Below are 24,244 nucleotides of genomic sequence, written 5' to 3' on the forward strand. Positions count from 1 at the left end.
GCATCCATTCTGTCCCAATTCTGTTGTTCGATCTTGTTGCCCAGTGTCAAATGCAGGCCAAGAAGTTCCTCGTCCGTCTTCGCAAGGCTACGACGACATCAAAACAATCTTTAAGCCTACAAAGAAGATCCAGCAGACCATCAGGTCTGCGAAGGATAAGAGGGACTCACTGTCAGCTGCAGGAGTCTACCGCATTCCGTGTTCATGCGGAAAGGTCTACATCGGAACTACCAAGAGATCAATGGGAACGAGACTTTAGGAGCATAAAGCAAGCTGCAGGCTAGGACAGACAGAGAAGTCTGCAGTAGCCGAACACGCACTGGGCAGCGGTGAACACAGGATACACTTTAAGAGCTGTAAGTTACTAGCATCGGTCAACGGCTATCACAACAGACTAGTCAGGGAAGCCATTGAGATACAAAAACACCCACACAATTTCAACAGAAAGGAGGAGACCCTTAGACTCAACCAAATCTGGAACCCGATCCTTAGGAACGCCCGAACAGTACCGATCGATATCCCGAGACCAACCGAAGCGGAACAAGCCCCGCCCACCACCAATCGGCATAAATACAACCTGCGTAGGAGAAATCGTCAGTCTACGTTCAATATCGGAGATGGAAGGACCTCTGAAGAAGCTCGCCACTCGTGCTAGCGAAACGTTAGGAAGTAATTCCAACCGACGACGGCCTTTAAACCCTAATCAAGATGATAGCTTATCAACGGGCCGCGAAAGCCAATTTATTAAGCTCTTAGTGATATATTTGAAGGTCCATTTTTGATATTATAGTAGCATCATTGAAAGGTATGTTTTTTCAAATATATCCAACACTCAATAAAACCTTTTTTCCAATACTGACAAGGGAGATATAGTGCGTACACTGCATACATGGATCTGCGTGTAGAACTCGGATAAGCATCACTAGAATTCAAATTTCTTTCTTGTTTCAAATACATGTCGTTGTAATTATTATCTACATAATCGACGTTGCTTAGAGTAAAAGTACTCACCATTCAAAACGTGCAAAAGTACCGATGCCGAGTCTAAATTTGAAGGACTGCATGTGTAGTTTCCTGAATCTTCTGATCTTGTATTGTAAATGACCAGCGTGCTGACCGTGGTTTGAGTCGCTTCTCTCTCAATTTTAATGTCGATGGCGTTTTCCTCGTATTTGAGAACCCTATTCCCATCGTGGTACCAGAATATATACGCTGGCTCTTCCAACGATTGGGTAATCACGCATTTCAGCTGAACGGTACTACCGGTCTTGACGAATATGTCCGATTCTCCTAATATTTCGATTTTCGGGACTAGAACAAAGACGATTATTATTAGATGCAGTTTTATTTCTTGCAATTTAGTATTTGAAAGGCACCGAATAAGAAAATTTGTGAGTTTTTCATTTGTCTATAGCATTAGAAGTAAAAGATTCTGATATTTGATATATGCCATTATTATTTATTGACTAAACAACAACTCAGAGATAAAATGAAAATTGTTTGAAATTGTTGATAAAATTAAATAAATACAAGCTACATGGGAACAATTGCTAAAAATTTATATACTCAATTCAAGATACAAGGTTTATCGAACTATAAATGAAGAAAAGAGAATTAGGATTTTTATTGCATTTTGGAAATTACGAACTGGTAATCTGAACGAAGTAAACAAATTAAAGGATGTGGCGTCAAAGAAAAATCCTCCTTGGAGAGGATTTTTTGTTGAAGCCACGTGATATTTTAAACAAGTCTATGCACTAAAATGAATACGAGGTACCTGAAATGGATAAAAGTCGCAAACAAATCATACCGTAAAATTTATAAAATTGAGAAAAAATTATGACACAAATTTCAATAGGAGATATAATTTGCAGCTGTGCATTTTCAATTTAATGTGATACCTTTTAGTTAATTTTTAGTTTACTTTTATTGTGCCTGTCTTTCTTATATTTATGCTCAAAATCCAGTAATATTAGGAACAGATTTCGATGCCAATGAATACGCAATATTGGTGGCCGCCATTTGCATGTATAAAAAGGTTTTATCACAACTATATGACTTGGAAGTAAGAGAGACACAATCAATTGTACTTGGCATTTATTAATTTAACCATACTCAGGGATGGATTCATGTATAATTTGCCAGGAGTAAATGTACAAACGAACCATATATAGCTTGTATTTACTATGATACATCTTCATCATCAGAATAAAAATTGGAACCGGTACTGCCAGAAAATGATCCTTCGTCTACATTAATAACAATTGCTCATACCGTTAGTATTCTTTTATAATATATTTTGTATGTCTTATACAACTGATTGAATTTTTTTTTGGTAACTTTCTGGAGAGCTGCCTTCCAGATACTACTGCAGTATGATCGTCCCTTGCCTCACTTACAATATTTTTATTAAAAAATCTTTCGCATTGAGCCTACACAGCAATTATTTCATCTGAAGCGTACGGCAACTTTGTTTTGCAATTTTTGTCAATTTTTCACATTTTAGATCATTTTCTTGGTAATTAATACGCTTACTGCGCATTATCAATAACAATTGAAGACGGTCTTTCTGAATTTCAATTTTTCGATAACATCGTCAACTAGCGTGATCTTTAAAAATTAAAAAATACCTGTGAAATTGGTAATAGTGCCAATATCGATTCTGAAAACACATTTTATTTAGAGCGAATGACAGATAGGTGTGTTTTCTTAATTTTTCTTACTTGTCTGTGTATTTAAAGGAGGTACTTTGTACAATCATTTTAATCGTTTATCCTTTTGAACTGTACGTTTTTGGCAATTTTTTTTTTATTAATTTTATGCATATAATATGATCTATTTTTGTTGATATAAACATATTTGATTTTATCATTTGTATAACATAAATCACTGTTTTGGTATTTAATTCTATCGATTCATTTCTCATAAAAATTTAAAAAGAAAATTTACGATTTGGCCCCTTTTCAAAAAATGAAAAATGTTATTCAAAAGTATATAATAAGCTAAATACATGATAATTTAAAGTTTATATTTCTAATAGCACTTCTGAAAAAATATATACTGCTATTTTCTGACCAAAAATTTGTTTCAAGCGTAAGTTTCCACTTAAATCAACTTGTATAAGAAAAACTTCTTTATTAACATTTTTAGGAAAAATACCTGTTTGTCACAAAAATTTCTGCACACCGATTTTTTCCAGTACTATACGAGGACTGTCAAAAACAATTTAACTCAAGAGTAAAATTAAGTAAAAATTAAAAAAATATCGAAAAATGATATTAATAAAATGTGATCAGAACAGAAAGCAATGTTCAATATATAATTTTGCAGTGATAATTTAATAATACATTGACAAACCAATGAACGTTTGATAGGGACAAATGTTTGAATGATATCTAAAATTGTTAGAAAACATTGACAAACGAGAAGGTTTTATTGGCATTTATAATCACAAGCGAAAAATATTTATTCATTTTAAAAATAGGCAGATAGCCTATGTACCTGGATATAATTGGACATTTGAACCTAGTCTTTAATAGACATTTTTGGCCTATTTTTTTACTTCTCATAAACATTTAAAATTTTGTCACTTTTCAAAAAATAAAAAATGCTGTTCATAATAAGATAATTATATGAAAATTTAAAGTTTCCATGTCTAATAGCATTTCGGAAAAAATATATATACTGCTAAAAGAAAAACTTCTTGATAAACAAGTTTAAGAAAAATACCTGTTTTTCACAACGATTTTTTCCAGTACTATACGAAAACAATTTTACTCAAGAGTAAAAGTATGTCAAAATTAAAAAATATCGAAAAATAGTATTAATAAAATGTGATCTAAACTGAAGGCAATGTTTAAATATGTAATTTTTTAAGCAAATTTCTAGGTACAGCAGCAATGCAAAATGCACCGACAAGCTAATCAGTGTTTGATAGGTACAAATGTTTGAATGATACCTAAAATTGTTAGAAAACATTAAGAACCGAGAAGGATTTATTCGTATTTTAATCAAAAGAGAAAAATGTTTATTCAATTCAAAAATAAGCACATAGCTTATGTAAATGGAAATAATTACATTTTTCAATATTGCCAAATGTAACGGTACTACATATCGTACACTACTGCAAAAATATTTGCCTCACATTTCTATCACGCACGAGTTCTTTGCAAAATACTCACCAACTACGTTTAGAGTAATGAAGTGGCTCATTTTTGGCTCGGTGCTGACTTGGCATTCATATTCGCCGGCATCTCTGGCTTGGACGTATTTCACTTGCAGTGTCCAGGTATCTGTGTTTTCCACCAAAAACGCTTGAAATCTATCGTCCGCTATAAAAGTGAACCTATCTACGGTGAGGATGTGGGCGTCCCTCTTTCTGATCCAAGACACCGATTTGTTTCCCAGCTGTTTCACTTTGCACGGTAAGTAAGCGTGCGTACCTAATTGCGTTGTTATGTTGGTAGTGGTCGTCGGATCGAAGTACGGCCCTGTGTATAAGCCGGTGAATCTTTTCACTGCCGTATGGGCCGCTTCTCCCCCGGAAAACACTGTAACAAAAAAAAATTGCGTCACATATACACCAAATCATTAATCAGAATATACAGGGTGTCCCAACATACAGAATACCAGCCATACTACAACTAATTGGCACCATATTGGTTATCCGCGTACTGCAAAATGGAACCCAAACAAGATCGAGTGCGCAGTGTGACAAAGGCTCATACTGGATCACATCAATTTCGAGTTTATATAGAATTCGACGAAAGGGTCATTCATTATAAAAATAGAACAAAATTAATCTATGCAGATATTAGATATCTGCTGTTCTAATTGACTTCGTTTTAATTATACCACTTAACTACGAAAGTAATGTTCATAATTTTTAACAAGAAATAATAATACATTGTTATTAAAAAACATTTATTAAAAAAACAAAATGAAATTGAAACGAATAGACCACACGTTCCGCTGGTAAGCAACACCATAGTAATCGAAGTAAGCCAACCATAGGAGCTGCGCAATCTATGCATAATGCAACTAATTTTGACCATGGCGAGCCAAAACTTGTGAACTTCATTAAAAACGTCCTCTCCTGTAGTGGTTCTTTTTAGGGGTCGTAAAGCAAGCAATTTCTGAGTAACATGAAACTGTTTATTAACACCTCAATATAGCGAATTGAGTTGTTTCAGACAAATCGGTGCTCTCGTCTAACGCTATTGAAAATGATTCGAAACCAGCCATAAGACCAGCCAATGTGTCATTAGCCATTTTTATACATCGGACAAAGCAATTTTTCAAAATTCGCTACCATTTTTTCAAATTTTATTCTAGATTGTGTCTTTTCTTATTTGTTCTGGCAGCGTGTGCAGTATAGTATGCTTAGTTGAGTAATACCTCTTCATATTGAATTATTTCATTACACAGCAATAAAATAGGCTTACCATTGTGTAAACAACATTTTCGATTACTTTTCGTTGAATAAAAGAAAATATAATAAAATGTACCTTGCAGACTTAAGATGCACACAAATTGACGATACTAGGAATTGAACTGAACTAAAGCCCGATCCATCCACCCGCTTATGTAGAGAAAATGATCTAAAATTGGCTAGTGCAGAATTTGCTAACATGATTCGGTAATTATTAGTTTTTCATTTAGGTTTCTCAAAGTATCTCTGACTGGAAGCAGACCCAGTAATCATATTGGTTGGTGTTATAGATTCTTGCAAGAATCTAAGTGAATTTTTTAATAGCACGTATCATAGTTATTTTCGACGCTCTTATTCTATCCATTCTTTCTTATTTTAACGCAGTGTAATATTCTACCATTCTCAATTAAGATCAGATATTACAGAAGTTACAACATTACTGTTTAAAATTTTGTTGTAATATCAGAAAATTGATCACATTTCACCATATTACTTGACTTAACTTACGTCAAAGATTCTTATTGTTATTTAACACCAATATATAACTTCCACGCTCAGTCCATAGAGAGTGTGTACAGAAGGTTACTGAACTATTTAAATTTTAGGGACAAGGGTTCCTACCCTGAGAAGGTTAGCCTTTGAGTTTACACAAAGATTTAGATAGTTCATTACGGAATCAATTGTCCGTTTCTTCTGGAACAATTACGTTTACAGCAGTTACCCAGGTCCAATATCCATTTTCAAAACCCCGTTTACAACATGTGTGTTACCTTCAACGAACTATCATCACACTGTTATGATGATCTACAGGCGATCCTTAGGCAACTTCGTTTATCCCTACTGACAAGCCTTGTCCTTTTTTTTCTTCTTCTTTCGATTTTTTTAGTTATAATATATAATATATAATCTTTATTTAGCATTATGCTACATGAAAATACAAAATATAAATTCTAAATATAAAATATAAAATTCCAGATAAACGGAAACCAAAAGCTAAGCACACAGAAATGAGAATTTGGACAATACAATAAAAGTCTTTTAAATTTATTAAGAGTGTCACAGTTTTTAATATTGTTAAAATGCCTTTTTGCAATATAGAGTTTTGTACATGACTAGAATGACATTCTCTCAACATAAAAATACCGCAATTTCTTGTATTGTAAGAATGAATATCTCTGAAATAGGTAACTTTTTCACCAACATAATCGGGAACACACTTCTATTTAATTTTAAAAATAAATACATAGACATTAAAGATTACTTTTTGTTGTACAGACAAGAAATTAAGAACACTCAACATGCTTTGAATTGGGGTATATCTGTTACACTTTAGTGTATTTCTCGTCGCCCTATTTTCAACAATCTGCAATTGCTCTAATTCATAATTAGGCAAATTGAACAAAATTGTGGAACAAAATTCTAAATGATAAACAATTGACAAATTTTTCCCTATTCTAGATATAAAATTAATCTATTTAGAAAATTTATTCATTATGTAAAATAAATAAATAAATTTCAAAGAATTTAATAATCAACAGTCCTCAGTAGATCTTCAGTTAGTAGACTGGGCTCCTTTCTATATACTGTCTCAGTAATATTGGGGATAAGATTTCTTTTTGAACAGATAATAATTGCAATTGCTCTAATTTATAATTAGGCAAATTGAACAAAGTGTGGAATAAAATTTTAAATGGGGAGCAGCTAGGCTGTTGTACAATAAGATTTTAGTGTCAATTGACAAATTTTTCTTAATATTCTAGATATAAAATTAATCTTTTTAGAAAATTTATTCATTATGTAATCGGCGTGTGTATGAAACGCCAAATTTGAGTCAAATATAACACCCAGACATTTAATTTCGTTTGCATGAATTAATTTTTTTTTGTTAATATAAATGTTTACATCGAAAATACAACATTTTGACATGTCCGTGTTTATACAAAGGTTATTATTGCACAGCCTTTCAGAAGCCTTATACAATAAAAATCATAGTGTCATCCGCAAATAATACCGCTTTAGTATCATCTAAAATATTTACAATATCGTTTATATACATAAGAAACAACAATGGTCCCAAAACTGTCCCCCGAGGAACACCATGTTCTACAGTTATGCAATCAGATATACAATTTTTATATTTCGTTTTTTGTACCCTATCTGTTAAATACGAACAAAGCCATTTAAACGCTGTTCCCTTAATACCCATTTTGTACAATTTTCTTACCAGTCTAGTTTTACTAATTGTTTCGAAAGCTCGCTTAAAATCCAAAAATACAGCCAACATAAATTTACCATCCTCCAAAGCCCTCGCGAAATCATCACTGACAGTAACAACGACAGATTCACATGAAAGTTTCGAGCGAAAGCCCGACTGGTTAGTCACTAAAATATTGTTTACGTCACAATAACTTTGCAGCTGCTGTTTCACCACAACCTCAAGAACCTTCTTATAAACAGTTCAGTGCGAATCAACCAGATTTTAGATCTGAAGTTGGACGATGTATGTATATTTGTATTTAATAGAATAATTAATTCCGATTACAATGATGTAACACACTTGACCTTTTAGTCCACTCGTTTTTGACAAATCGGCAAAAACAATGAGTTTTTATTTCGTGTATTTGTCTAGGATTATTTAAGGACTAATATCGCGTATTTCGTCTATTGTAGTTAACGAACTTTTATCAGTCCATAAAATGTTTTTCAAAAAATTATTATCCTAATTATGTCTATTTTTAAAATCCAAACAAAACTGCATCATCCTTTGACATAGTTCTGCACTTAGTTTCTGAGTTTTACAAAATTTAAATGTGTTATATTTATATTCTTTCAAAACTTACTCTAATAATAGAGGAAACTGGATATTTTTTATAGAATCCTAATATGTTTGCAATATGTTCTTCATTTAGAACATTATGATTCAGGCGTACCTTTTTAGCATTTAATACGTTACCGTTTTCTGCAAATTTCTTTGCCAGCCTTGGAAATAAGTGCTTTGAAGGAGCTCAGCACTCTGGATAAAGTCTAATATACTGACGACGAGCTGCGGTTGTATTTTTGTTATTCAGGAAGTACACTAGAACCATATCACTCCTTTCACGGATGTTAAATATTTTTATTTGTCAGTTAGGGCACTCTTTGAAATGATATAATAATGTCCTGATTTTGCCGATATTCTATTAAACACAGTGGACAAGCTTTGTTCATATGGTATTAGAGGTAACGCTTTAAATTGGTTAAGGTCTTTTCTTGGGGGTCGTACGCAGTTGGTCAAATAATACCTTAGGATTTGAATACGTCTCTGATTCCAGGTCAGTGAATTGTGGTGTACCTCAGGGAAGTTTACTCGGTCCTTTATTGTTTATAGTGTTTATAAATGATGTATTTTCATCTTTCCCCCATACTTACTTTTCCCTTTTTGCGGATGATGCAGTTTCTACCCTTTCTGCAGCATCGTCTGAGCAACTTAGCATTGCAACCAAGACAGCGGTTGAGCAAATGAAACATTATGCAGAAATTAACAAATTGATATTGAATAAAAGTAAAACTGAGATGATCGCCTTTTCAACACGGGATTTAAATAAGAGTTTATTAGTACGCTTTAATGAAAGCACAATTCAACAGAAAAGTGTTGTAAAATTCCTCGGGGTTTATGTAGAATCGGGTTCGAACAGGTGGATCACATTCTCAGAAAACTATCTGTTTACTGCTTTGTCATATGGAGGTTCCGCCATCTTTCACCTTGTTAAAAATGTACTATTTTTCGTATGTCTATTCATGTCTCAACTACGCCTTGGTTTGTTGGGGAGGTTCCCCACGCGCGGAGCAAGTCTTTAGGATGCAGAAACGCATTTTACGGACTATACTGTTTAAGCCCTGGAATTTTTCATGTCGGAACCTATTTCCACAACACTCTTTATTGACACTTCCTAGTATGTACATACTAAATTGCGCCACGTATGTAAAAAGTAACTCTAATCTTTATATGCTCTCAAGAAACTTAGATATTCAGTACAGTTTAAGACCGAATCTTAACATAAAAATTCCTACACATCGACTGTCTCTTACAGCAAATAGTCCCTTTGTTTTGACTGTAAAAAATTATAATAAATTGCCTATCGAGCTGAAGGAGATAACTAGTCAAACAAAATTCAAATGCACTCTTAAAGACAAATTGCTACGCCTCGCCTATTACAATATTAAGGATTTTCTTTATTGTGATACCTTTTAATACGTATTCGTTGTTTGTTATGGTTTCTATATTTGTTATTTATCCATCAGTATTACTTATTATTATTATTATTATTAATTTACTAATTATACTAAGATAATTTTATACTTTTACATTATGCTGACAACATCCAACACTTGTAAATCAAGTCATGCAAATAAAGCTATCTATATAATAGGGTGTTCCTTAGAAAAAATATGATGTAGGCTTATATGTCAGAAAATTAATAGTGTTTTGTTTTATACGTCATTTGGAAAAATACTTCGCTACTACTACTTTACCTTGATTTCTCTAAAAACAAAAAAGTTACAACCAAATAAAATGTTATCAAGATAAATTAAACGCACAGCTCAATAATGCGGATTACAGTTTAACTGCTTCTTTGGTTCTTGGTTTTCATTAGTCTTATATTGTTCTTAGGACTTTTCTCTCTTTTATTTTTTCAATTCAATATTTTTTAGGTTACTATCCACAGTCAATTACTACTAGTATATTGTAACGTAACTCAAATACCCCTGTCCCGTCCATATAAATAAAACAGCATGTGCATACATTTTCCATGGAAGCAATTACATACAATTTCGTTGTCCATCGCATTCAGTAAAATGGCGCCTATATCGTGAAGGGGTTCGAGCGTTAAAAAAAATCAATTTTTAAGGTTAAAACACGTTAACACAAGTATGCACTTTAAAAAGCTCATTGTTACGGGAATTTTCAAATAGCAAAATTGAGGGGAAGTTGTTTTTTTTAGGGGAACGTTTAAACTGCGAAATGAAAAAGCGTTTCCCGTTTATTGAAATTCGGGTCCGTGCTTTGCTAAGCAATTCGAGACGTAAGCCAGTTGGTGTAAGCGCCGGTTTAATATAGGACCGACGTTTCTTAAAACTACGGCAATTGTAATGTTCTTGCCGTATTTAAAGTTGCTTTATTGCTGTTGTTTAATCCGGCGTCAAACGGTGAATAACAAAACAGCGCGCAACGCTGGCGAAATAGAGGAATAAACCGCCATTCAAAATCGTGCGCACTCAATTTTCGAATTCATCGACTCTTGTATTGGCCTATTGGTCCTTTGCAATCTTCTTCTTTTTTATGTGCAGTGGAATCAGCCGTATCACCTTCAAGTTGCAGTTTCTTGTTCTTCTTCACGTATTGTTACAAAAACGGCATGCAAACTGAAGATCTCAGCTTAAAAAATCATTTCCTGGCTTAAATAGTTACTCCATACCACTGGCGAAGATTTTTTTAACCAGGTTCATGCTTTCTCTTCCTTTTTCCTTGAATGGAGCGATTCTTGTTACTTTCGAAAATTCGATTTAATCGATTTTCGAAAGTATCTGCGATCGTATAAAAATTTTATATCATGATAACGGTAAGTCCTACGGAATCGCCGTTGTTACAGAAGTGATCACCGTCGAAAAAAAAAAAATTTGTCTGTCCGTTCTCCGTTCTTCGTTCTCGTCTTTTGTTTTTTTCTGAATAACTTTCGAACCGTTGGAGCTACAAAATTGAAATTAGCCTCCTTTTTAGCCCTCCACGAGGCACATAAGCTTGTAAGAAATGGCCCTGATCCGACGCCGGTATCCATCTTTTTTCGCGACTGTTTTTTGGACCTTGCTATGAAACACGATAGGTGTGTCCGAAATTTGAAGCAATCGACTTCATATTTGGCACAGTTTTGCCCCGTGATGGAACCTATTGAAAATGGAAGGGCTGGGGGGTCGGCAAGTATTAAAAAAAAACATAAAATAAAAATCGCGTGTGCAAAGGTCTACAAAAAAAAACATTTTTCCAAAACCGTTTACAAGACCGGAAAAACTTTTGAACCAGACGACGCAAAGGAAACGACTCCATAAACTTTTATTCTTGACAATTCATATTCAATTGAAAAATATACAGGGCGCCCAGCAAATTCAAAAAAACGGAAAAATGGGTCCCCCAATTATTGAAAATTGGCAATAATTTCAAATCTGTGTTTTAGATGTCAGTTTCTTTTACATGACCATATAGCCCATATAGACAGCTTAAATTTTTGTATTTACGGTTTTGAAGTATTGTACAGGGTGTTCGCGATATTCCGTGCAATATTAAAAAACATAATAAGTACTCCAAATTTGCAGCTACCGACTTCAGACTTGGGAGAGAAGTTGAAGTCTGGACCCACATTTAGGCTCTTTAAATTAAGAATAATAAAATAACGCGAAGTATTTTTTTAATTTTTGAATTTTTTTGTGGTTATTTTGGTGTCCAGAAAAACAGCTTTTCCTCCAAAGCCGTTCATCCGATCGGAAAAATTTTACATCCGTAATACGCGCGAGACCCGGCGCTATAAATTTAGTTTTACGCATTTTTTCGATTATATACAAGGTGTTTTAGTTATAGACAAAAATCTAAAAGACCCTGAAAATTGTTCTTTTAGGGAGTAAATTATGCAAATGTTTTTAATAGACTAATATATAACTGTAAATTACTTCCATCTACAGGTTGTCGATTTTCACAAATTCGATAGGAACCATTTTTTTTTAATCCGCCACATCTAAAAAGAAAGTAATTCTTTCTAAAAACTAATTTGAGAAGTAATTCTCCATGTAGTAATAAAAAAGAGAAAAATATATCCGAAAGCAATGACAATTTTAAAATGTCCATAAAATATAAGTAACTTTTGCTAACGTCTACATATACTTATTTTCTACAATTTTAACTGAGTTGCGTTTACTCTTAACAAATTATTTTTTCCTTGTCTTTTAATTGAATTTTAATTGGTCCTAAGACATTCAACGATTTTCCCCGATGGTTTATAATTTGTTGCATTTACCTTGAATGTACCTAAGTGAAGTATTTTTCTCCAAATAAAGCTGCCCAAAACATTGTTAAGAAAAATTTGTTCAGAAATGGAAGGCAACTACAAAAATGAAAATTATTTCTGACCAATAGTAGATGATAAGTTGCAACTTGATATTCGCAGCAAGAGCATTACTCATATAGCTACTAGACATATAGAGGCCCTGACTATGGCAATAGTACAGAAACTCGTGAAGCAACTATGTATCAAAATTTTGAGAAGGTCTGTTGAATGTGCGCATGCGCGAGATTTGAAATTTTGTTTTAACCAATGGCGGCTAGAATTGAATTTTCTGACGTTCGACCTGTAGGGCCTTGAACAGTTGCTGGTGATTCTTAAAAAAATCCTGTAATGTCTTCAGACTGCCCAAAAATATCCTGTAGAATCATCCTTTAAATTATTCCTGTTGCAGCCTAACTGATTTTGGTAATTCCCCATTTTCTGCAGTAATAATTTCTGTAATTTTTGACCAATTCGTTTTCACTAAGAGTGATGATAAACGAAAACTCTCCCACATTGAGTTTTACAAGGATTTGTAATTGTCAAGGGGCATTTTTCGTGACTGTTCTAGTAAAACTTGTAGCGTAATTGTTTTCTTATATCTCATATAATTCTTGTACACCAAAACATATTACCCAAACATTTTTCCTATATAGCTATTTAAGTGTACCTTGCAATTTGTTAAATCACTCGGGTTTGTCTCAGATCCTATTAGGTCCTCATATTTGCCACACTTGTTTTATTTTCGTGAAAGAGCAAGTATTGAAAGTACAAATTATACAAGTTTGTGAGTGGGAGTCCTATAGAAACCACTTTTAAATGAGGCAGCACTTACCCCCGTATATAGGCACATACTTTTCCTTACAGTTTTGACCACAAACACAACAAGCTTTTCACAAAAACAAGAAAACGGTACAAAGAGGATCATAACCACCAAAAATGTAAACAACAATGGCACACACTGTTTTTTTACCGTAGTAGGGCCACTATCTTATAGCTATATGACATTACTAGAGGCATGTTTTTAACGTCTGGATTCTATATCGAAACAAAACAAAATTGTTACAAAAAAATGAATCTTTTAAACAGTGGAATTTCCCACAAAACTGAAGATTTTGAAGTGTAGTTAGCATCAGTTATATTATCGTCCCCATCCAGGCTAAAAATTGCTTCCGAGCTCATAAAAGCGTTATACCAGTATACATTAATAACAGAAGCAATAATTTAGAAATAGTTTTGGTTAGTTGGTTTTTGATACGATATGATACGATATCAAGATGGTTTTTTCGTCGGAATTCATCGCCATTGTTTTCCCTCCATGGTCCAACCTTGAACGTTATTTTATATATATTTTCCGTCAAAATTATAAACAAACGATCGCTGAACGCATTATTAACGGTAGCCTTTTGTAGCGATCACATAAAGTGGAGAGGGTCCGTATTTTGTACTTAAAAAAAAGGTATAATAAATTTATAGCGATAGCGAACACACCGTACATCAATCAAAGTAATGTTTCTATTATGTTACGTGAATCGATTTTTGTGTAAAAAAACTTTAGGTGGCGGCGCATACATTTTTACATATACGTATTGTCCCCGGGCACTCCACACTGTAGGCACATTATTATCATGAATTCCCCACGGGTGCTTTTATAAAGCTCTCCATATCGTATAGCCAATCCATTTTTAACATTCAATATGTCGCCGTAAAAAATAATAGACTATAAGCGAAGAAATTGGAAAACTCATATGTATTTTGCGTAAGTCATCCCAAACATTCCCGTTCCCGAAACTTTCCAACGATGTTCTCCGGCGAAATATTAAGAGGCCGTTGTGTCACGATATTATTAAAAGTTTTCTTTTGTGTCGACTGTATCGAAAAGGTAACGGAAACGTGCTTCACTTGCTCTCCATTCCGTCAAAATTCTATTCCGCCGAAACGGATATAAATCGTTCCCAACAGCAAATGGAAGTATCTTCATTTAAATTCTTAAATCCGACATAATTAACAAATTTCTAATGTCAACCCAGAAATATGAAATAGAAAAGCTATTATTATAATTGAAATATTCAATCAGCTAAATACCAAAAACTATTCAAAAATTATTGTACGACCAAAAATATAGTGCATTTATTGCTTTGACGTATTAAGTATTTTACAGTACCTTAACCGCAGACGTTCGCAGGTAAATTCCATTCCAACAGATGTTTATTCTGCATTAAGTAGGTCTCCCCTGAGATGGACTGTAACTAATATTTGTAGGAGCTTGAAATTATTGCGGGGTATCTTAGAATAAGTAAAACCGCTTATTTTAACCCATTTTGTCCCAGTGGTGCGTTAATGCACCACCTATTCTATGATTTTTTTCTTCACATCCAGGAAATATTTTTGCACGTCCGTTTAGAATTTTTTTTATTATTACTACTAAAGGACATAAAACCGTAGAAATTGCTAATTTATGTGTAAAGGAACGATCTTATATATGACTTCAAAAGTTAACAAAAGCGGTACATAAATTTGTATCATATTTTCAAGTAAATACAAAATAGTAAAAAAATATTTTGGATTTGTATTGCCATTTTTGTTAAGTCTATAGCATGTAGATTATATCGCAGAAAACCTACATTGGAAATACTATATTGATTATGCTTTATTTTTTGAAAATATTTACTGATGCGTGAATGCACCACTGGTTTTATCTGTGAAACAATACTTTGTTATTGAAAGTCTAGACAAGTCTGCGCATGTAGAATAAACATCCAACAATTAGCGTGTTCTTTAGTATTAGTTTGTGCCTTGTGCAGTGAACATTACAGTTCGTAAAATATGGCATTTCTGGGGTATTTGACTCAAAAGGAATTAGAGGCGGCTATGGAGGAGATCGTGATGGAAGAGGAGAATAACAATGAATATCGTAAATATTATTTGGATTTACGTTTTCTTATGTTTTGTAATATTTACAGAACATGTTGACGCGGTCTATATTCCACCCGACGTGGATACCTTGACTGATGAAGAAGATATGAACGATAACATAAATCTACAAGAGTTTGGGGAACGAACTGATATAGTTGGAACTTTCGAGTTACATACACCGAATGATACAGTTGTCCTTCAACAGTCCTCTAATTCATTAACTACTTAACCTGGAACTTCATGCTTTGTAAAATATCATCAAAAATGAAACTGCGCTCACGCATCATAAAATATTATGCGTTTTTTTGTATAAAATCAGGTCCTATTTGGAAAACAATCTACTTTTAGTTGTTTTCTGGAGAATTTGAACTTTCTTTTGTATATTTATGTATAAATTATATGTTACATCTTACGTGCCCCAAAACATTATTTAATGTTTTTTCCCAGTGGTTCGGTTAAAAAAGTATTTTTTTATTTTTTTTTATGCTTGGGATAATATGGCTTAATATCAGGTGATATATGTATCGCTCTTAAGAGTTTAATCTCAATTGTTATATGTTCGTATATATTAAGGAGGTATTTGACTGTGTTCCTTCCAGTAAGTATGTATGTCCCTGATTCTCGAGCTTTGACCCTGCGAGGCTGTTTTCACTGGATAGTTCAAAGGATAATGGTAAGTACCTGTACTCTATTTATCTTACAGCTAAATTTGAAAATAATCATTTTTGTCTTGTGTGCTTGTGGATTAACAACATTCTTCTTCTTGTGTTTATGTGTATATGTACTCTCTTTATCGTACAGGTAAGTTTGGAAATAATCATTTTTGTCTTGTGTGCCTATAGATTAACAACATTCTTCTTCTTGTATTTTTGTGTCTTCTACATAGTTCTTCGATTTATAAACAACAACAGTCTTTTTAAAGACTATATATTATATTCGCGGTAGATAAAGGTACGTCTTAAAAATACAAATAAATATTCATCAGAATCTTACAATTAAACTTTTTAAAGGTTCCTGTTTTTTAACACTTTAAAATGTGGAGACTGTGGAATGAAGCAGATGTTCCCCTGTTAGAAGGCATGGCAAATTGAAGAATTTGAAGACGAAGTGGAGATGGTAGTCGAACCTAATGACCATTTAAAAGACTACTTCAGCAAATAAAAAACGGAACCATTTGTCTTCGGTTGCTAACCAAATTGTTTTGAATGTACAATTTATTAAGAAATTCAGAAGGGGAAGTGACATAGAACGTAATAAATTGTCACTATGTACTAATTTTTTTATGTATATGTTTCCAGAATTGGTAGGCGAAAAAGATTGAAAACATACTAATATCCCGCTTGTTAGTGTAGATAGATAAATTCCCAGGACGGTCCTAGATTGCTTAAGGGTGTTCTATAAGGGGCTGCAGTTTTGGAGCAATAAACAGTAGACAGTAGGGTCTGTTGTAAAAGCACTTTATTTCTGGCCGAAGTATAACACTATTTTGTTATTGCAAGGGAATTTTATCAAACCACCAACATACATTTGTTTAAAACGTGTTTGTTCGCCTTAGCTAGCTAATAACCCATCAACAAAATCAGTGGAGTACCTCTAAAAAAATCACAATATTAAACAATCCAGGGTCATATCACAACAAAAAATAACAGGAAAGATTGTTCTAAGTGTACATGCCGTCAACAGAGGAACAAAGTCAAATTTATTTAATTGAATAAAAATTATCATTACTTTCGTTTAAAATTATTGCTATAACAACGAATATTGTGAAAGAGTTACTTTACGAATTGAACGTAATGCATCGCAATCGTTAAGATACATTTTCATCAATTTAACAACCTCACTGCTAAACCCAAAGTAATCCACAGTTGCCTCGCACATCCAGTGATTAATTTTGTCAGACGATTTGTAGTAATCCCGCAGTATTAAACTGCTTGCTTGTTATTGTTTGAAAATAAAAGTAAAATTTCCAATGCGGATTAAAATTAAATTTTCGATATCTCGTGTGACTGATTATTGGCGTTTAAAAATTAAAAACTTGCGGTATTTATTTAATATGGGCAATTTATTGCTCGGAAAGTTGATTAATGTTGATTACTAGCCTCTGCAATGTTTTTTATAACATTAAATAGCTATTAGCTGCAGCGACAAGGGGAATATTGATTCAAAAGAACCGAAAACTAAAGCCAGAAGCAGTTTCAATTCTCTGTAGTCTTAGCTGCATCCCCTGTACACATTTATTTATAAAAACAGTTTGAACACAAAAGTTACTTCCAGTATATTATTTCAAGTGTCACTCAATTACATACATGGTGGTTAAATAAAGTTAAATTTTCCAAAAAAATCGAACTGAGGTGGGTTTTACTTGATGCAAAATCTATTTAACACAAATTAAATTAGAACAAAAAATGTTTCACGGTTTTTAATACTTTATGACAGCTGTTTCGTAAAGACCGTGCCTTTATCAAATGCAAAATATGACTATATTCGGACATATATGTGTCCGAAATATAGCAGTTCGCAATATATTTCTAATGACAGGTATAGGGTTATAAATTTAAATTTAATAACGGAGACACATTTAAATCCAATTGGTCATTATATAATAAATTCGAATGTCTCATTTTGTTAATCTCCATAACTTCCAACAAATTTAGTTTTTTCTTTTTAAATGATTATGTAAAATATCAAAATTATCGTCAAAGCTGTGCATTTCTGAATTTAAATGAATGACATAGTTAGAATACGAACTTTTATTTTTATACGCCCTTTTATGTTCGTTAATGAGTTTCTTAAATGTTCTACCTGTTTGTCCGATATAAAGATCCACATTTCAACTCCGTTTTTTCGTAATTTAGTTATATCGGTTTTTAGAAAATGTCCTATGGTGTTTTCAGTTTTAAAAGCAATATTAATACGAAATTTAGATAAATGTTTCGAAATTTTCTTGCTAGGTTCTCATATGTATTTTATAAAATTTTGTTTTCGGTATTTAATATGGGATAGATAGAGTTCAGAGTTATTTGAAACTGTTTTTTAGTTATAATCTTATCTATCAAAGAGGGGTCGTAACCATTGTTAAAAGCTATTTGTTTTATAATATTCAACTCTTTTTCAAAAATTTCTGTAGAAAGTGGTACCTTAAGTAAGTAGTCACTCGATAAAAGCATAAAAGGCAGACATTAAGTGTGTGTAAGGGTGATTTGAGTTATTATGTATTAATGTGTCCATGTGTGAGGGTTTATGGTAAATAGAAAAATCTAACTTGTTCTGTAGTTTCGTTATAGTCCAGAAAGTTTTTGAATAACACAACAATTTCCACGTTTTACTAAGCAGTACACGAACGTTACTGCAATTTCGTGTAAATATTTTACAATGCAACAATGTAAAACAATTAAATTGAATTGCCCTTTTATTGAATGAATATAATTTCTATGAATAATTTCATCAATAATTTGTCATTCGAAATAAATTATGTAGATTGCCGGCGGAAAATATTTAATACAAAACAGGGCGACGCTTTCGATGTTGCCATTTTTTTTGCAGAAAATTTCAGTACTAGGAGCGGACGTTGTTTACTGCAATTTTATTATATTTATGTATAATTAACGTGAAAAAAATCAGTGATTTCTGGTCAATATGAACTTAAACAAATTAATTTTTTTTATTCCCCACTGTAAAATACCCAATTATTATTATTATACTATTTATTTATTTCTTATAAACAAATAAATTATGTTATCATGTTAATATGATAGCAGTGTTACTACAGGTAGTTTATTAAAATAAGAAGTATAATAATTTCACATGATTAAAATTATAGAGTAACGTAAATAAAAACTAATTATTACTTTATTTTTTACAATCCTCTTTATTTATTCCCCCTTCAAGATCCTTCATTTTAAAAGCGATTTTGTGTTTTGAGTTTCTTTCATGGGTGTGATGAAATCATCCTTTATCTATCTATCTATTATCATTTCAGACATATTTTTAAGTGAAACGAGTGTTTTATTCTTCAGATGGCAGTCTTTCTATGCTTACTTATTGCAATTATTTTCTGCCTGTACTTATTGGTAAACTGTTGTGGTCGGGTTTATCAAGGGCAAACTTATTATAACATTTATAACATTTGCTTTTTACAAAACTTCTGGATTCCTCCTGCGTCGGTTTTTGCTTAGTCGAAATTGCTGACGTTTCGCCAATAATCCTGTTGGCTTCTTCAGAGCTTGACTGAAACTGGCTCGTATTTTACTCTGTACCTGCGCTAACAGGATGATTGGCGAAACGTCAGCAATGTCGACTAAGCAAAAACCAGAAATTTGTAAAAAGCATTACAGTAGCCTGTGGAAGTTTCTTTGAAAAATTTAAAACATTTAATGACTACAAATGTTTTTTTATTACCTGTCTGAATACGAAAATAATAAAAACAATACATATAATTAAACAATTTGGGATTATGTGACACACTTTTACTCTTCGTTTGCGTTTTCAACTAACAACATATAAAATAAACTCGTGGCTAAAGGCTGGTTTATCGAATTTATTGCCCTACATACGTAACAAATTTAAACTAGGATTTTACTGCAGCCTTCTTTCAGAATACTAGACAAACCTAAAATTCCCGGAAAGCAATGACCTTGTGCATGTATCTCCTTACTTGCTTTTAAAATATATGCTATGCATATGCTTATGAAATGTATCTAGTCTAATCCATAAGTTATGAAAGAAACAAAAATTCTGACTTCTGATGTCATATATTACATTAAATTTTATAAATTAGCGTAAATATTTAAATAATGTTTCAAAACAGTTCCCTTTGAACATCATTTTGCGAGCTTTCCTCTCCATTACTTCAAAACATTTAAAGTTTTGTAGAGCAAAAAAAAAACTCATTGCTGTCTATATTACATGAAGATTTCAAATTATATTTTAAATCTAAGAAGCTATTTTTTTTCGACTACCACCAAAAGATAAGATGTGTATAGATATAACATTAAGAGTATATTATTATACAGGGGTACTCAAAAGTCCCCCAACGAACATATATCTCAGGAATTATTAGACTAAAATTTATGAAAATTAATTGCATCGAAACTTGTTTGTTTTGTTCCATTTTTGGATCGCTCTTAAAATTCTAAGTAATTCTCTTCATTTCGTCCAATCGTGTCTATTAAAGAAGCCATTCAAGCAAAAAGTCACCTTATTAGAACAACTTGGGAAATTTGGAATTAAAATCTTTATCTTAATTAACTTAATTAAATTCTAGTTTATTGATTAAGTAATTAATTATTTCATTCTTGCAGAAACGGGTGAATTTGGAGATTGGGTACGTTACATAAAAAATACTTATAATTTTAAGGGCAATCTAAAAATGGAATAAAAACATAGTTGTTTGTTGATATCTTAGGCAGAAAACCATAAACGTGACACTCTCGCCTATGTTGCCATTCTAATTCGAAACCCCCGTATACTAAATTTCCTAAATTTGAGGCTAATAATTCCTGAAATATATATTGGTAGCGGGACTTTTGACAAACCCTTTATACTAATACACTACTGACCTCTCTGGTGAAATTTGTGACATCAGAGCCGACTTAAGTCCACTACTGTAGCTTGTAGCTAATTTTTTCAGTTGACAATAATGCGGTGTTCTTTGAAGTGACGTCCAATAGATTAAGAGAGTAAATTTTGGTTCTGCCAATCAGCGTTGAACAATCACCGTATAAGCTTCGATATTCCGAGGTGTTTGGCCATTTGCAATGTTTACTGTTTAAACTAATGCTAATATTCGCAATCATGTAACGAACTTCTATATATGTATATATATATGTATATACATATATTTAGAGGCGCGTACGTAATTTGCATACTAAGCAGGTGGTTATGTAAACCATTTACTAAAAACAGTGAATAGATTGTGGTCCACGGGAAAATCGATGCTCTGTGGTCTGTGCGGTATAATATAACCAATACGAATTCGATTACGGGCGTTTAATACATTTTAAAGTATAATAAGGTCAGTTAATCCCCAAGGTAGCTCAAGGACAGGAAAACCGATCTATATTGGAGTGACAAAGGCTTGATAAAAAAGTGAAACAAACTTTGCAACAGAAAAAGAGGCTTAGTAATGAGGATTGTTGTCTTTCTCTTGTCATTTTATATAAATGGGACATGGAGTATTCTCGCTTCTTGGTTACTTGATTTACTCATATATTTTGTAATTTTTAATTTTGTAAAAAAATTTCGACAGTAGAGCAACTTAAAAAAAATATTGTGAAATTTATTATTTCTAAAAGAGTTTCAACAAAGATTTTTTGTTTCTCGAAACAGGGAAACATTTTAATTTTTGTGGTTCTCTCTGTGGTACTAAGTGTATGTATTAAGTTCTTAGCATTCGCCACAGCTACTACTAACTGAAGATCAACAAGACAAATGTGAAGCATGACCGAAGAACTAAGAGCAACAATTCCGATACGCGAAGGACAACAAGGTTTTAGAAAGGACAGCAGATTCCATCTTGATAATTCGCCAGTTAGTGGAGAAGTCAATAGAATACAACAACTATCTTCATGTGTTTCGTGTATCTGTAAGTACCGGACGATCCCAGTATAGCAGATGTGGGATTTTAGTTCATATTTGTAAAATGCAGGGGTATCTTTAGACAAAAGTTCCCATCTCAAGCCCAGTTGATGTATGATGTATGATTGTTCCTTCCTAAATAAGAATTAACTACTAGTTCGCTACACCCACCCATGATGTGTTCTATTGATTCTCCAGTATCGATATATTTTCTACATTTATCAATGGTGTTTATTTTCAATATATGTTTTTCATAATTTCTAATTCTAATTGTCTTGTCTTGTATTGTGAGCATAAACCCCTCAGTTTTAGGATAAAGATAGTCCTTATGAAGCCACTGTAGTAATAATGTTTCCTCAATGAATGTTGTTAGAGGGTACTTACCATGTAGTGCTTTTTCCAAATTACGGATGATGCATCATGTGGATCCTAATAATTTCGCACTAATTTTAGGGACCTGATTTCTGCAAATTTTGCTTATATCTAGAAGCACCCTGCCATCTTCTTTTCTAGGGATGTAAAGCAGTGATGTTGATGAGTTGGGGTGTATTATTATTATTATTATTATTATTATTATTATTATTATTATTATTATTATTATTATTACTATTATTATTAATATTAATATTATTATTATCATCATTATTATTAATATTGGTATTATTTATTATTATTATTATATTCGCACTGTCGGGTTAAGAAAAGCTCAGTTATTCTGACGAAAATTCTGCGAATATTGTTGAAACGACTTCTTCGTATTCTCGCGTCGATGTAAATAAACCTTCGTGATGTTGGTACTACGACGTTGGAGCTTCAATGATTTATGAAACTCGTTTTGGATATACCTCAGCCCCTAATAGCCCTCCGCAGTGCGTTTTCTTAAATGACTTAATCTCGCAAAAGATTTATAACAGTAAATATTGCATCTTGTGTGTGGTGCACACATAAAGTTAAATCGTTGAATGAAATTGCGGGATATATTTTACATTCAGCTAATTCTTAATTGCTCTTCTACGATGCTCCGCGGGCGTTTCGGATTTAAAATTTACCCTAAATTATAGGAAATCTTTGAAGAGACGGGCGCGATTGCTCGGAGGTGGCAATTTAAGACGTCTCGCGGCCTCTGGGGGGATCTATTTGTTTCTTTATGGATTGTCTTTGATTGTATAGAGTACGAAACGAGACACAGCCGCATAAGGGATCGTATGGAAAATTTGTTGCGATGTCTTGATTGACCCGTTAGTATTATTTCAAATTAAAATTATTAATAAACTTCAAAAAGAATTAAAACAAATATTAATAAAAACTGGTTTTGAAAGATCATTCCAGCAAAAATAAAATAGCACATAATGTCGTAGGTGTTATAAACCACAAAAAAAAACTATTTTATGCCATTTTTGGCATCCCTGCCAGAAAATTTGGAAATTTAGTGTGTCCACTTATCAAAAAATTTAATACTCCTTTTAAACTAAAACTCAGTAAAACTGCCTTCAATTATGATATGTTCATATTATATGTTTATTAAAAAAAGTCTTTTAGAAAACTGACATATGAAAAGTGGAGAGGTAGCAACCAGTTTGTACCACTACCAATATCCTGAGAAAGGACATTTTAATTTTTAATTTTAAGTTTAATATGCCATCTTAGCCATTTTGAATTCGGCTCCTGCAAAGAAGAAGGACTCAAAGGGGATTACGTTTTTCTCTGAAGAAGCAAACATACCTATTAAACATCTGCGCTCATGACTTTGAACTTCAATAAAGTTTTGAAGATATGATTATGATGATATTACGAATTCACGAATAAGTTCATGATCTTGCATAATGCTAATAACACGGTAGAAGAGGAGAGATGTTGTGCACATGTAACGCAATATTGTATGGATGGACACTGATAACGGGAACCAATCCTTTTTTTTTTTCAAATATTCTTTCAACAGCAAGATAGGTGATTTAAAATCAAACATTTGGTGTTTATTTACATAAAATGGCACTTGATAAGATAAGCATTTTTTTTGAGTCTTCTACTTTTTTAATCTTTTTTGATGAGTCCCTTTTTCTGTTTTTCATTTTGCACAGGCTCCATATCCATAGTTTATAAATTTTTTCTTTAGATATTTTTTGTTTTCTCCTTAGTGTAGTTTGTTCTTTTTTGTATACGTTTTCTATGTAAATCTATAAATTTTTATAAATTACATTATATCAATTAAACCGTTGACTTTAACAGTATCTGGTTTAATCCAATGTATGCA

General features: G+C 32.6%; 1 protein-coding gene across 5 annotated transcripts in view; it reads right to left on the reverse strand.

Moving 5' to 3' along the window:
- Window positions 1-24,244, reverse strand: part of LOC132695652 (hemicentin-2-like) — a 611,218-nt gene that overhangs the window by 16,171 nt on the left and 570,803 nt on the right. For all 5 annotated transcript variants that reach the window (XR_009617867.1, XR_009617866.1, XM_060660041.1 and 2 more), the window contains 2 exons: window positions 4,182-4,550; window positions 1,012-1,311 (listed from right to left, as the gene is read on the reverse strand). Coding sequence is in view for 3 of the 5 variants with exons in the window: in XM_060660041.1 (XP_060516024.1) it covers window positions 1,012-1,311; window positions 4,182-4,550 (669 nt within the window). In the remaining 2 variants the exon portion in view is untranslated. The remainder of the gene's footprint in view (window positions 1-1,011; window positions 1,312-4,181; window positions 4,551-24,244) is intronic.

Source organism: Cylas formicarius, unplaced genomic scaffold (assembly GCF_029955315.1).
Source record: "Cylas formicarius isolate icCylForm1 unplaced genomic scaffold, icCylForm1.1 PGA_scaffold_12__32_contigs__length_19106922, whole genome shotgun sequence".
Lineage (NCBI taxonomy): Eukaryota > Metazoa > Arthropoda > Insecta > Coleoptera > Brentidae > Cylas > Cylas formicarius.